Here is a 14543-nt window from a genome sequence, read left to right on the forward strand (position 1 = left end):
GCTGTGAGACAGGCATAAAAACCAAGCCAAAGAAAAAATCACAAAGGAAGACTATGATTTTGTTGAAAAAACGTTTTATTACTAAATCAGAAATTGCTAAGGTGCTGTCTCATTCATTTTCACTTATTAGCAGTCCTTTCCAAAGAGAAGTTATACAGTTTATTTTTTTAAATGCTGGTTGTAAATTTATACAGTTGTTTTTGATAAAGTATTAGAAAGTCAATTGATGCATTTTTGTTAGAATTGCTATTTAAAAATTAATAACATTAAAATGCAAATTAAACAAATTGCTTTAACCTCTGTCACACTTGACCTGAAAAGAAAACCAGATCTTAAAATGCTAGGTATTACTTTGTCATCACAGCACCATATTTCAATTTTAATTATGGTTCTTCCATTGTGGGCACCATTGTCTGTTTATTAATAAAACAATAAATTTCATTGCACAGGTTTAAAGACCTCAGAAACCAAGTCAAAAGAAAAATTCTGATTAGCAGCAAATTGTTGAGGTGGGCAGGGGGTTGTTTTGCTATGCATTTTTGAAGCGCTTACCTCATACATAGTACCAGAGATTTCACTTGAAGAGATTTGGGATCCATCAGATTTCAATACTATAAAAAACATCTTGCCCAGAAGTCTGACTTGAAGACGAAAAGGAGAAGGTAACAGTTTGCTTCTGAACCAAGCTAAGCTACTCTTGGGAAATATTTTTGAAGGAATGGGAAATTTGTTATTGCACAGGAGCTTTTCAGGTAACTGGGAAATTTATGAGACACTAGAGTAAAAAGGTGTGAATGTCACAAACCTTTGTTCTCAGGAAAACTGTGCCCATAATGAAAGATGGCAGCCACTGGGAAAAGCTGTGTTGACCCCTGGCAGAGCCCAGAAAGGTCGCTGAAGGGGAAAAGGTAATCTTTCATAAAGAATGGAAAGGTAGCCCAGGTTAGAACATGGGGCGCTTCAAAAGCACATGAACAAAATTGGGTAAGACATGAAGAATTTTAAGGCACACCTTGCAAAGACCTCCATAACTGACAGGATGTTTTTCTGATGATGATGATATCAAACAACACACACACACCCCCTATGTGCTGGGCCATGTCCTAAGACCACATTTATAGAAAGGAAACTTAGCCACCAATATTAGCTCCTACAGAAGCTCTTAATGAGAGGCCCCAAAAGGTACAGCAAGGGCAGAAAGGACATTATAGACAGTTTTTTGTTTTTAAGAAAAATTTTCATTCCAAATTGCTCCTAAAATGGATAAGATAGTTAAAGGTAGTTAATTCTCTAAATAGTATAATTCTCCAAATATTATAATCAAGATGATCAGAAAACAGGTAGATACATTTCTGGAGTTACAATGCATCTACCCAAGAGTTCTGAAAAGTATTTGGGATGACTGAAATAGTCTGCTGAACAGTATGTGGCCTTTGTGAGAAAAGTTTCAGAGACAAGCTGTGCTAATACAGACCAGGCAGTCTTACCTCTCTGGACTGATGAAGCTGGAGTAGTCTAGTGAACACAGTTTATCTCTTGGGAAAACAACTTGGTTTCTAATAGGAAATGCTCTCCCCCAATCCTGTGGAACAAAATTTTGTGTATGACGACTGGTTCTAACACCTGACATTTGAGACAAAGATGGGAAGGGTCTAGAAGTCATGTGGTGGGACTGGGGAGGAGCTTTCTTCAAAAAACTGAAAGGCCTGTGGAAGGATTAGAGCAGAATTAAGATACTAAGAAGATATGTAGATTTCAGCTCAATATAAGGAGGGATTTTTTTTTTTTTTTTTTTTGGTCATCAGTGCAATCCCAAAGCAGAATGAGTTGTCTGAAAACATACCTTGACAGAAGCTGAATGAAAACCAGTTAGAAGTGTTAAGGGAATTCTGCAGTGTTCTACCCATTGGATTATATGCTTAGGCTGTTTCCAACTCTATAAAGATTTTTATTTCATTATGCATTTTTGGGGGAAGAAGCAATATGTATAAAGGTGACCTCGGTAATAATTAAAAGTGTGAAGAATGAAAAAATTCCACATAGAACTAAAAAACTAAAAGTTCGGGGGATGAGGATATAGAAATTTGCCTAATCACTTGCACATCTCAGATGTTAAATATTGACTCAATGGAATACCTTTTAAAATAAGGTTCCCTGGAGTTCCCGTTGTGGCTCAGCGGAAATGAACCCGACTAGCATCCATGAGGACGTGGGTTCAATCCCTGTCCTTGCTCAGTGGGTTAAGGATCTGGTGTTGCCGTGAGCTGTGGTGTAGGTTGCAGACTGAGCCTGGATCTAGCATTGCTGTGGTGTAAGCCGGCAGCTATAGCTCTGATTTGACCCCTAGCCTGGGAACTTCCATATGGGTGTGGCCCTATAAAGAAAAGTCTACGGTGAAAGCTACAAATCTGGGGAGATGCAACTCTGCTGGAAAGAAGTTGGAGGTAAAGAGCCAAGGCAAAAGAGCCAGACCAGAGGAAGATCTTTCAAGTCCAAGAGCACTGGAGTTGGTAGACAAGAAGAAGGGATGGTCATGTGGGAAAGTGCAAGATATGAATTTTAGGGGAAATAATTCACAGAATCAAGAGCTCTGAATATTCACTCAGTGAGAATCCACTCACTGATGTGGGCCAAAATGGCCAACCAAGTCCAATGTTAGGATTCAAGAAGGGTATCAGAAACCCTGGAACTGGACAAGTATTGCAGAGGATGCTAGCTAAAGTGATCAGGGGCCAGGGCAGGAACAGTGACTGCTACAAAGAGAAGAAAAGGGCAAACCAAGAGGGGCTGTTACCACAATCTAGATCCTTAAACAGCACAGCCACAGGCCTCTCACCACAGGCCAAAAGCTAGGCTGTAGATTTATTTCTTAGAAATACAAAGAAAACAAGTTTAGGATGACAAACACATTAGCCTGGAAGGAGGTACCGGTGCACATGTGTGTGCATGTACACAAGCATGTACACATGTGCACGTGCGTGCACTCACTCTCTCTCCTATAAGGTTGGATATGTTCATTAATCCCAGGGTAGACTGGCAAAAAAGAAGGTGGTCTACACAGAGCAGCCACAAGCTCCCAAGACCTATTCCTAGAAACAAAACAGCCCCTTTTCTTAAGGCTGGGACCTGCCCAGTTAGGACCTGCTCTCCATCCTGCTGAGATTTAGGATGGCTCTCCGGTGGCTGATTGGAGCTAAAACAAAGCAGGATCACATAACTTCAGATATGGGTCTTTTTCTCTCTCTCTCTCAATAGCAAATGGAAAGCAAAACCAGGTATTTTTTTCTCTTTCTTTGTTAGGGTAGGTGGGTGGAGACAAATGTAGGACAGAGCAATATGTAGGGAAGAAAAAAATGCTTGTGTTGGGTCATGGAACTGCAATCAGCTTAGTTTAACATGTAAGAGGAAAATTAAAATGTCCAAAGGAATGAGGCACTAAAAGGGTTGAAATGAGATTTTTCTTTGGTTCCCAGGGTTCCATCCCTGAGTTTTCCAAGGTTCCATTCCAAAACAGTTCCTTTGGGCTCGCTGTGACACACAAGGAACCTCACAGATTTAGACTCTGGTACCAGCTGTGCACGAATAGTGGTTAGGAGACAGTTCACATTAGGTGTGTAAAATTATTTAAACCCAAATCTCTAGACTCAAGGGCAAGACTTGCCTTCAAAAGCCTCTTCTTCCTGATGAAACCAGCTGCTGGGCTTCAGTCTAGGCTGAACCCAGACTAGCTCTGAACATGACTGAGTCCTCTCCTCTTTCTGTCTCCCTTTAAAAAGGTTGTTGGCAGATGCAGGCTTTGGAGGAAGGGCTTGGCCTCAGTGGGAGATGCCCAGAGACTGTAGCAGGTGGAAGGTGGCCCCCAAGGCCCAGCCTGTCTCTATGTTGTTCACTTTCTTTGTCAGCTATTGGCAAGGAGAAAAAAAAATCTTCACATTTCCATTCAATTTTCAACTTTAGCATGCACAAAACGGGCAGGTCATATCTGCAAAGGTCATCTGCGTGGCCAAACCGAAGCAGAATCGAGAGTGGCCAGTCTCTGGAGGCTTCCCCAAGTTTTGCCCCTGCCATTGCCCCTACACCTGCTAATATGATCCCTGAATCTTCTGGCCCAGAAGTGTCTCAGCCCAGGACTTCTAGACAGGACCTTTCAGGCATACAGACTTTTTAATGCTTTCCCTAATCCTGAAACTAAATGTAACAGGAGTTAGTTAGGAATAGATTCAGAGGTAGGAAAGAACATCTAAGCTTCTCAATTCATACTCTGTGGCATCTGCACCTTCTTAAGCACTAGTTAATAATCAACCAAGGGATATAAGGCATTCTAGGCCAGGTTATGCCTCAACTAGTTTAGAGACCTTGGGCAAAAGTTTAGACATTCCTCAACTATGTAACAGGGGATTGATTAGTGTTTATCAAATTGTTTTCTTCAGGATCCTAGAGGTTTCCTGGAAGTACTTCAAAGGAGAAGGGGAGGCAAAATGGTGAAGGAATTCTAGGCCCCTGCCTCTGCTTCAACCGGATGGTTCCATTTTTATCAGTGTTACTGGCATTCTGCATAAGCTACTGTTGAATATAGATGCCATCACTACCCACCCACCCACCCACACATAGGTTTGCAAATCAGTGGACTGGTTTTAGTCTAATACTAACTTCCTATGTCACAATTCTTCTATGTTGACCTGATGAAATCTAATCTATAACCACTGTACCAAAACTGGGATAAATGGCATATGAATCAATAGTTTGAGATATAGTCTGTGACACCTGAATCAAACTGAGAGTGCCTCCCTGTCCCCCATCCCCAAAATGCTCTTCCTCCATCCTCAGGACAGAACTGATAGCCTAGGGATATAGATGCCAAAGTGAAGCCATCTCTGGGCAGGGGACTGTCCAGCCCTGATTCAAATTCTGCCGCCACTGAAATAAAGACTAAAAAGATGCCAGAAATGGAAATGGCAGAAAATTGTCCTTAAATGGACATTTTTGTTGATACTTATTATTGTTGAGGAAGTTAACTTAGTATGTACTGAGGGCTTAGGATGACCTCTGTTATCCACAAATCCATCTCCAGCTGGTGTGAAATGCCTACACTAACAATTATACCAATATATATATATATTTTTTTTTTGGGGTCTTTTTGCTATTTCTTGGGCCGCTCCTGCGGCATATAGAGGTTCCCAGGCTAGGGGTCGAATTGGAGCTGTAGCCACTGGCCTACGCCAGAGCCACAGCAACGCGGGATCCGAGCTGCGTCTGCAACCTACACCACAGCTCACAGCAACGCCGGATCCTTAACCCACTGAGCAAGGCCAGGGACTGAACCCGCAACCTCATGGTTCCTAGTCGGATTCGTTAACCACTGCGCCACGACGGGAACTCCACAATTATACCAATATTAACAACTTACTATGTGCCAGGCATTATACTTCATCTCAATTGTCATAGCCCCATTCAATAAGTACTCTAAGGTTTCTTATGTTTTAAATGAGGAACCTAGGAGTTCCCATCATGGCTCAGTGGTTAACGAATCCGACTAGGAACCATGAGGTTTTGGGTTTGATCCCTGGCCTCGCTCAGTGGGTTAAGGATCCAGCATTGCTGTGAGCTGTGGTGTAGGTCGCAGATGCGGCTTGGATCTGGAGTTGCTGTGGCTGTGGCGTAGGCCGGAGGCCACAGCTCCGATTCGACCCCTAGCCTGGGAACCTCCATATGCCATGGGTGTGGCCCTAGAAAAAGACAAAAATAAATAAATAAAATAAATAAAAATGAATGAGGAACCTAAAAGTTAGAGAGAGGAAGTAAATCATCTGAGGTCATTGGCTAGTAAGCTTGCTGAATCAGAACTTGAACCCAGATCTGATGGACAACAGAGCCTATGCTTAAAACACTATGCTATACTGACTTCCCTGGAAAGTAACTCTTTCGATGCCAATATTCTTGGCAGATATAACAATGCTTTAAATCCAAATACCTCTGTACAAATCAATTTATGAAATCTGTTTAACACAAGAAATGGGGCAATATAAACTATCTGGAAATGAGGAAACAGGAAGAAGTGGCATAAGAAAAGGAGAGGGTTTCAAAAACAAAGTAGTCTACTTACTTGACCCCAAAGTTCAAAGTTGCCTTGTGTCATAGCTATATTTTTGTCACATCTCCTCTAATAGACTGTGTGCTATTTGAGGATAAAGATTACATCATAATCATCTTTGTAATTATAATATACAATTATTCAATTATGGTACAGAAGATCAGAAAATATGGGATGGATGAAACTCATGTTTTTGGAATAGTTACCACAGATCAAGTTAAGAAGTCCAAGACGGACCCAAGACTCAAGAGGCACTAAATATACGAGGCACTCATAAACTATATGTGACATACTACACAAGGCATTCAATACTCAAGAAGTCTTGAATAAGCCACTCCCTGGTGATACCCTTTTGGTCCCTCCTGTCTTCTGCCAAACAAAACCATCTAATGGGCTAACGAGTGAGCTAATGCTCCTGTGCAGTGTACCTGCCCCTGTGCCCTTCCAAAGAGAGCAAGTAGCAAGTCGGTGTAATGGCCCCAGGCACCTTCTGCCCTTGTACCCCCCTGACCAAACTTCAGCTAAAGTCCTTGTCATGACATTACCAGCAGCAGAGAGGTAGGACATGTGAACCAGAATTCAGGAAGTACAGCACTGCCAACCTGTGTTCACCTAGCTCATTTCTTCCCCCTTGTTTCTCAATTTAATAAACCATGTGACTTGGACGTCTTAATTTGGGCTGCAAATCTTTCTGCTGTGACCTCTGGGACAGCTCATAGTACCTAAAGGTAATAGACAGTTGACCTTTGAACAATGTGCCAATCCCCATATAACTTTACAGTGGGCCCTCCCCATCTGCAAATTGAACTGTGTAGTACTGTGGTATTTACTCTTGAAAAGAATCCAGGTGTAAGTGGACCCAGTTCAAAGCCGTATTATCCAACGGTCAATTGTACTTAGAAGCTGCCACTGCATCAAGCTAATTTCCCACATTCCTGTTGCCTTGCATAGTGCCTTGTCCACAGCCTTAGTAAAATGACCTCATAATTCAACCTTCAGCCACCCTGATTACTAAACAAGTTTTAACTCTTTCTTCCCAGCTCCCAAATAAGAGGACTGTTAGGTGACTCTGGCGTCCTCTCTCTTACCTGTAAGATGGTACTGCCTGCAAAGCCAAAGCCATCCTTCAGTAAGGCTGTGATGTAACTGAGATCCATGCACAGGAAAGGACTGCCTGAGGTGAAGTTTTCCAAGTTATCACATACTGGAGGTGAGAGAGAGTGGAGAACAGAACTCAAGTTTGCAGTCAACTGAGAGGTGTATGATTTTCTCTAAACAGACCAAGAATAAGCAAAGCAGAATCCTCTATCCTCCTCCCAGATTCCTGGGAGTTTCTGATGTTAGAACTGTGCACTGACAGCCTCTGCAAGACCCCAGCTTCTCAAGAACCTGCTTATTTCTGATGTATCTACTCTAAGGTACATGGGTCCTAGTTTATTTGCTGTATTTCCCTATAACCTACTATCGGGGCTTAATTCAACTAAATCCCTTTTATATTAATGCTGGGGCTCAGAATACAAGGGAATACCAGTTAGCTCCACTTTGGAGCCACTGGGTAAGATCATTTGTTTGTTTCCTGTTTGTTTTTTTATGGCCACACCCGAGGTATATGGAAGTTCCTTGGGGCTGGGATTGAATCTGAGCTGCAGGCTGGATCCTTGATCCCACTATGTTGGACTGGGGATTGAACCTATGCCTCTGTAGCAACCCGAGCAGCTGCAATCAGATTCTTAACCCACTGTGCCACACCAGGAACTCCTATTTGTATTTTTTGATGGACTCTTTCAAGGAAGACTCTTGTGGCTATTTCTCATATATTTTGTATAGTTCATTAACACTGATAACACTATTTCATTTTTTCAAAAAAGTGAGAAATAAATGTTTTCACCATCTCTTCAAGGTCTCTTGTATTCTCATATTTTTCTTTGCCACTTAATGCTTTTAACTCTTGGCAAAGATAGGAAACCAGCCTTCTGAGAGGCTTTCTGCTGGCTGAGCTGCATTAGGTGACTTTAAGGTCATGGATTCGCAGGCACAGCCTCACGGGCTCACCTACGATGGTTTACACTGGTGCTTACCTTCCTTTGCTTTTCTTTCAAAATCGTCAACTTTTAAAACACCGCCCTTTTCATAATCTGAAATGAAACAGAACAGTAGTTGATGTTAAAATGTCTTCAGGAAACATAAGGAAATTTATCCTAGTGATATTTATAATAATGAGAAAATAGAAATAAAACTTTCAACATCAGAGAATGGGATAAACCAACATGATTTATCACTACAGTATAATCTATGCAGTTTATTTTATTTATTCATAACCTGTTTATGTGATGTATATTTAACTACAGCTAAAAAACTGGCCCATTAAAAGAGGTCCATTAGGGCATTCCCTGGTCATCCAGTGCTTCAGATTTGGCACTTTCACCACTGTGCCTGGGAACTGAATTTCCACATTAAGCTGCTGCATACTGCTGCCAAAAAAAAAAAAGACCAGCCACATTTCAAATGTTTTAAAACCACATGTAGCTTGGGCTACATTAACATAAATAAATAAAAATGGGCCATTAAACACATTAGAAGATAAGAAATTCACATCTCAGGTCATGACAGAACACATATATATTCTCATAGCTTAAAAAAAATGTATTACTGTTATGATAAGAAAAAAAGTTATAGGAGTTCCCACTGTGGCGCAATGGGATTGGCGGCCTCTCTACAGTACCAGGACGAAGGTTCAATCCCTGGCCTGCCATAGTGGGCTAAAGGATCTGGTGTTGCCCAAATTGCAGTGTACGCTGCAATTGTAGCTCGGATCTGATCCTGGCCCAGGAACTCCTATGCTGCTGGGCGGCCAAAAAGAAGAAAAAAGTTGTAAGAGGAAACATTTTGGGGAGATGGACATGTTCATTATCATGAATTTGGTGATGGTTTCGTGAGTATACAGATATGCCACAACTTAACAAACTGGATACTTTATTCATTTTTCCACTGAGCCCATGGCATGTGGAAGTTCCTGTGCCAGGGACCTAACTGGTGCCACAGCAGTGACCCGGGCCACTCACAATGACAACACTGGATCCTCGGGCCACTGAGGAACTCCCAAACTGTACACTTTAAGTATGTGCTACATTTGAGGAGTTCCTACTGTGGCGCAAAGGGTTAAAGAATCCAGTGTTGTCTCTGCAGCGGTTCAGGTTGCTGCTGGGATGCAGATTTGATCCTCGGCCCAGTGCAGTAGGTTAAGGATCTGGCATTGCCGCAGCTGTGGTGCAGGTTGAAGCTACAGCTCAGATTCAATTCCTGGCCTGAAAATTCCCATATGCCACAGGTGTGGCAAAAAAAAAAAAAAAGGCATTTTATGTCAATTATACCTTCATAACAAAAAAAAAAATTTTTTTTAAGCCTTCATGAGTTCCTGTTGTGGCACAGCAGAAACAAACCCAACTAGTATCCATGAAAATGCAGGTTCGATCCCTGGCCTCGATCCATGGGTTAAGGATCCCACACTGTCGTGAGCTGTGGTACAGGTCAAAGACGTGGCTCGGATCCTGTGTTTCTATGGCTGTGGTGTAGCCCAGCAGCTATAGCTCTGATCCGACTCCTAGTCTGGGAACTTCCATGTACTGTGGGTGCAGCTCTAAAAGCGAAAAATATAAAATAAATTTAAAAAATGAAAAATAAATACAAAAGGACCTCATGTATATTTGTTTACGCCATCTTCTAGTCTCCAAAGGTTCTAAATCATATTCACTCTTTCACCTGGGTGACTTGAGAGAAAAAGAAAAGTAGGGTGATCACCTCGACAAAGAATTTCAAATACTCCTTTTGTCCCTTTCCTTTCTCACCACAGCCTTGCCCAGTTTTCTCCCTGCACTGGCAGCTGCAGTGGACTTACCAATCATGTCTGTGTCAACAGCTCGGTCATAGTAGTAAGAGAAAGCATAGAAGGAGCTTCTCTGGACCTCATCTGGCTGATGAAGTTTTCCTTGGACCACCCTCAGCACTTCAGCGTAACAGGGCTCAAAGCCCACCTCCCCTGCTGGGGCAAAGGTGCACAGGGGCAAGGTGAGAAAGTGAGAAGCAAGCTGTGAAGTCAATGAAAGAGCAGGGGGATCAAGGTGAGCTGAGGCTCAGGACAAAGGCACATGGAGATGAGCAAGTTTCTGCAGCCTCATCACTCTGGGGGGAGGATACCTGCTTCTCTACAGCGGCTCCCCTCCCTAACCTGTGTTCACCAAACAGCTCTAGCCGACCCTGAGCTACTGCCTAGCATTATGCTTCACAGTATTTATGAGAAGTATGCACAGGCTCACCAGCTTCCCTCACTGGAAAAAAATCAAGCTTTTTCCTTGAGTTTAAGGTCTATGCCTCTTATAAAACCTACGATCAATTATTCTTCCTATTGTCTCGATTCTAAGTTATACTGTATTTGAAATAACTAAACATTAATTGAACCTGAAACAGAGTTTCATTCTGCTGAGGACAGAGACCCTTAATATATCAACCTAGGGAAAGAAGAAGTTTCTAATGGATTTACAACTCTTGGGCAGGGAAAAGCTGAACAGAATGGTGGCTGTCTTGTTCACTGTCACTTCACACTACTCCTTGAAGGCACAGCAACATCTTTTTGGAATTAGTTCCTGCAGAAGACAAGCTTCTCTTGAGCTCTGGAAAAAAGTTCCCCATGGGATTTTTCTAGACTTCTAGTGTAAAGTAATGTCAACCACTGAAAAAAATATCACCTGCCTTCTTGGTTGCCACCATACTGGTATTTCACACCCCCAAAGATCCACTCTGCTTCCAACCATCTCGGTAGACAGGCACTTCGGAAAGTGTGTCCATCAATTCCTGTAAGAAAGCAGACCACAAAAGAAGAGGCAAAGGTGTGAGAGAAGAAGGCAATCAAGAAGCCAATAAGGTCCAAAGGAATTATCAAAGTGGCTGGGCCTTAAAATCATAAGAAATTAGTTCCATGACTGCGTCCTATGACAGGAATACTTAACTCAGGGTTCACAGATGGACTCCGCAGGGTTGGTGAATCCTTTGACACTACAGGCAAATTTTTGTGCATATGTCTATTTGGCAGAGGGGTCAATGGCTTTCATCACATCTCAAAGAAATCTAAAACCTACAATGGAAAAAGTTTCATCCTTTCTAAAAAAAGGAAAAAATACTGTTCTATTTAACTCATGGGTTGCTGTGAGGCTTAAATAAAATACACTGAGAATGTAAACTCTGAAATGCCATACAATCCTCACTGGAACCATGTGCCATACGAATTAAATTAAATGCAAAAATCTCTTTTGGAGTTCCAGCGGTGGCTCAGTGGTTAATGAATCCCGACTAGGAACCATGAGGTTGCGGGTTCAATCCCTAGCCTCGCTCAGTGGGTCAAGGATCCGGCATTGCCGTGAGCTGTGGTGCAGGTCGCAGACACAGCTCAGATCTGGTGTTGCTGTGGCTGTGGCGTAGGCCAGCACCTGTAGCTCTGATTAGACCCCTAGCCTGGGAACCTCCATATGCTGCAGGTGTGGCTCTAGAAAAAGGCAAAAAGACAAAATAACAACAACAACAAAAACAAAAAGCTCTTTAATGTGAAGAAAGGGGCACAAAAAGGTTAGCTAACTGGCCCCAAATCACAAGACTAGGACTGACTCTAGTTTTACCTGACCCCAAAAGCTGAGCTCTTAACCCCTCTACCACCTATGAAGGGAGGAATGGACGGAGTTGCCTGCCGAATCAGTGGGTTAAGCATCCAGCTTTGTCACTGCTGTGGCGTGGGTTTGACCCCTGGCCTGGGAACTTCCACATGCCCTGGGTGAGTTGTTCAGTTACTCCATCTTTTAAGTGGACTGTTGCTGTCTGCACCTTCCATGTAAAATTAAGGGCTTGAGCAGGCTCTTGCCAAATTCACACCTTGAGACTTGAATTCCCACAGACCTTTCAGCATCCTGGCCAAAGACCATTCTCCTTATACAAACAGACTCCACGCTGGAAATGGCTAATAATATATACCAAAACATCTGAGTTCATAAAGTAGAAAAGGAATTTTCCATTATCGTGTCCATTTACAACATATGCTTCCTACTGCAGCATAACCCTCTCCTCCATAGAATCCCTGCCAAGGTGTGTAAAAGGCAAGCTGAGTATTGGTGTCACTCTCACCATACCCCAACCAGCACCGGTACCCAGACGAACCTTCTGTCTCCAGGGCTCCCAGGGTTGCTAGTCTTGCAGCTTTCAATCCAAATCCCAAGTAACTGTAAAATACAGGATTGACTAATTTCATGCTGGGCCTGAATTCTCCAGCCTAAAGCTCCCTCTTGCAAAAGTAACACGGTTTCTCTGTTTCCCTCTGAAGGGAGGAAAACCTTGTTATCTGTGACCTTTGCAGCTCATGTGGACAATAAGCAAGAATTCCGGCACAATTCAGATCAAGGCCATGCAGTAAGAACTGTCCAGAGCTATGATTTAAAGGCCAGAGACAGTGACATTTTCTAGAGTCCCACCCTGGGAACCACCCCCAGAAAAGCTCTCATTATCTTAGCTCTCAGCCCTACTGTGATCAAATTCTAGGCCGGATTTGAACATCTGAAGGTCAGCTTAAAAGAAGCTGACACAAGAGCTTTGGCTGAACCTTCTCTGAGTATCCTCTCTCTGGAGGAAATCTGACACATATGGAGTTCCTGTTGTGGCTCAGCATTAATGAACCCAACTAGTGTCCATGAGTACACGGGTTCGAATCCTGGCCTTGCTCAGTGGGTTAAGGATCCGGCATTGCTGTGAGCTGCACTGTAGGCCACAGACGTGGCTCGGATCTAGTGTGGCTGTGGCTGCAGCCTGCAGCTGTAGCTCCAATTCAACCCCTAGCCTGGGAACTTCCATATGCCAAGGGTATGGCCCTAAAAAGACAAAAACTTGACACATATTACTTTTACTCTTATATTGCTTATTTTTTACTTTTACATTAAAATAATCTTCTATTATTTTTTACTTTATTATTGTTAGTTAAGTATTTTCGAGGCCAGAAATGGAGAAATCTCTTGGATCCCTTGGGTTTTGGTTTCAGTCAACAGGACTTCAGGGATTGGCAAAGACTTTGTAAGGCTGGTCGGATGCAATAATAGATGTGAAAATGGTTTGAAAAGTTAGGAGAATCATACAATGTGAAATATCATTATTCCTCCATGTCCCCCTCCTCACCTATGTGTATAGAGCTTATAAGTGCTGTTAAACATCTCAAAGGAAGTGAGGTAGCCTCTAGGGGTCTGTTCCAGGGTTTTCTGCAAGTCAGAAAAAGCAAAAAGGCTATTTAGGATCCACAATTATCTGAAGATGCTACCACCACCAACCCCAACCCTCCCCCTAAAAAAAAATCAGAGATGAAGAAGACAGAGTAAACTGCTAATCTCACAAGGCCTGAAGAATCCAAGGGTCCCTGAATAGTGAGGGGAAGTTCATCAATCATTAATTGACTCTGCTCAGCCTGTTCCTGGTAGAGCTGCTATGTGAAATGAGGCACCATGATATGCCTGCCGAGTGGGTTGCTAACCAGACCTTCACATGTGTATGACTCACCTCTAACTGGGGCAGGAACGTGATTTGGGTGGAGGCCCCCCCCAGGTCCAGGGTCCCCATAGTCTCCTGGCTGTGGCCATGCAGCTGACCTGTGAATGAGAGCCAGCTCTGAATATCTTCTGCTTCCTGGACAGCCCAACACTCCTCTGTCCACAATATCTCTCCTGCCCTTGTCATATACTGGAGGAATCCTGTAAATATTACCTTGCTCCTCAGCCCCAAAGGCTGCAGGCAAATGCTAACTTAGACTTTTGCTGCAGCTGAGGCCTTAAAGGCAGGTAATAAACATGTCTTTCCTGCCCCTCTCCCATATAAAAAAGTATATATAAAAAGGGAAAAAAAAGGTATTTTTTTGCTCCCTGACCATGTGTGAAACCCAGATATGGTCTTAGATAAACTTGAGAACGTATTACCTGTCAGAAAATTCACAGTAACCCAAGCTAATACGCCTAAAAAAGGAGAGAAAGACAAAGATTACATCCCAAGCATTTTTTCCCTCCTTCCCTGGCCCTATCTTTGTTCTTTTTCTCTCTAAATTTCTTATCTGAAATACACCTTTTCCTCTCCCCATCCCTCTGTTTCCCGATATCCCCTTTCTCCTTGTTCATCTGTTCTCCTCTCTTAGTTCCTTTTTCTTCCGCACCCCCACCCTGTTCCCAGTTCCTTTACTCAGCTCTTTTATGAACCTAGCTCTCTCCTCCTAGAACATACATCACCACCTCGCCCACCTTCATACGATCCATCCATGATGCTAACACTGTCATCTGGTACCAGGAAAGGTGACTTCTTGAAGATCTCTCTTACCTAAAGAAAAAGGAAAAAAATCTAGATTCCCTAAGGCAACAGATTTACATATTTTGACTATATCCTATAA

General features: G+C 42.8%; 1 protein-coding gene across 50 annotated transcripts in view; it reads right to left on the bottom strand.

The window, feature by feature from the left end:
• Positions 1-14543, bottom strand: part of ENTPD5 (ectonucleoside triphosphate diphosphohydrolase 5 (inactive)) — a 50220-nt gene that overhangs the window by 4278 nt on the left and 31399 nt on the right. For 15 of the 50 annotated variants that reach the window (XM_084969776.1, XM_084969774.1, XM_084969780.1 and 12 more), the window contains 10 exons: positions 14398-14473; positions 14083-14118; positions 13670-13758; positions 13295-13374; positions 12290-12351; positions 10838-10939; positions 9987-10127; positions 8170-8226; positions 7180-7295; positions 3440-3902 (listed from right to left, as the gene is read on the bottom strand). In XM_084969776.1, coding sequence (XP_084825902.1) covers positions 3816-3902; positions 7180-7295; positions 8170-8226; positions 9987-10127; positions 10838-10939; positions 12290-12351; positions 13295-13374; positions 13670-13758; positions 14083-14118; positions 14398-14473 — 846 coding nt within the window. In that variant the 3' untranslated portion in view covers positions 3440-3815. Of the gene's footprint in view, positions 1-57; positions 1583-3439; positions 3903-5118; positions 5183-5725; positions 7296-8169; positions 8227-9986; positions 10131-10833; positions 10940-12289; positions 12352-13294; positions 13375-13669; positions 13759-14082; positions 14119-14397; positions 14474-14543 lie in introns of those variants that run through there. The other 35 variants (XM_084969767.1, XM_084969765.1, XM_084969770.1 and 32 more) reach the window with 6 other exon arrangements.

The sequence above is a fragment of the Sus scrofa genome, chromosome 7 (assembly GCF_054392235.1).
Source record: "Sus scrofa isolate SSC_HxYL_T2T_F1_AM1 chromosome 7, Sscrofa_HxYL_maternal_Yorkshire_Landrace_v2.0, whole genome shotgun sequence".
In the NCBI taxonomy this organism is placed as follows: Eukaryota; Metazoa; Chordata; class Mammalia; order Artiodactyla; family Suidae; genus Sus; species Sus scrofa.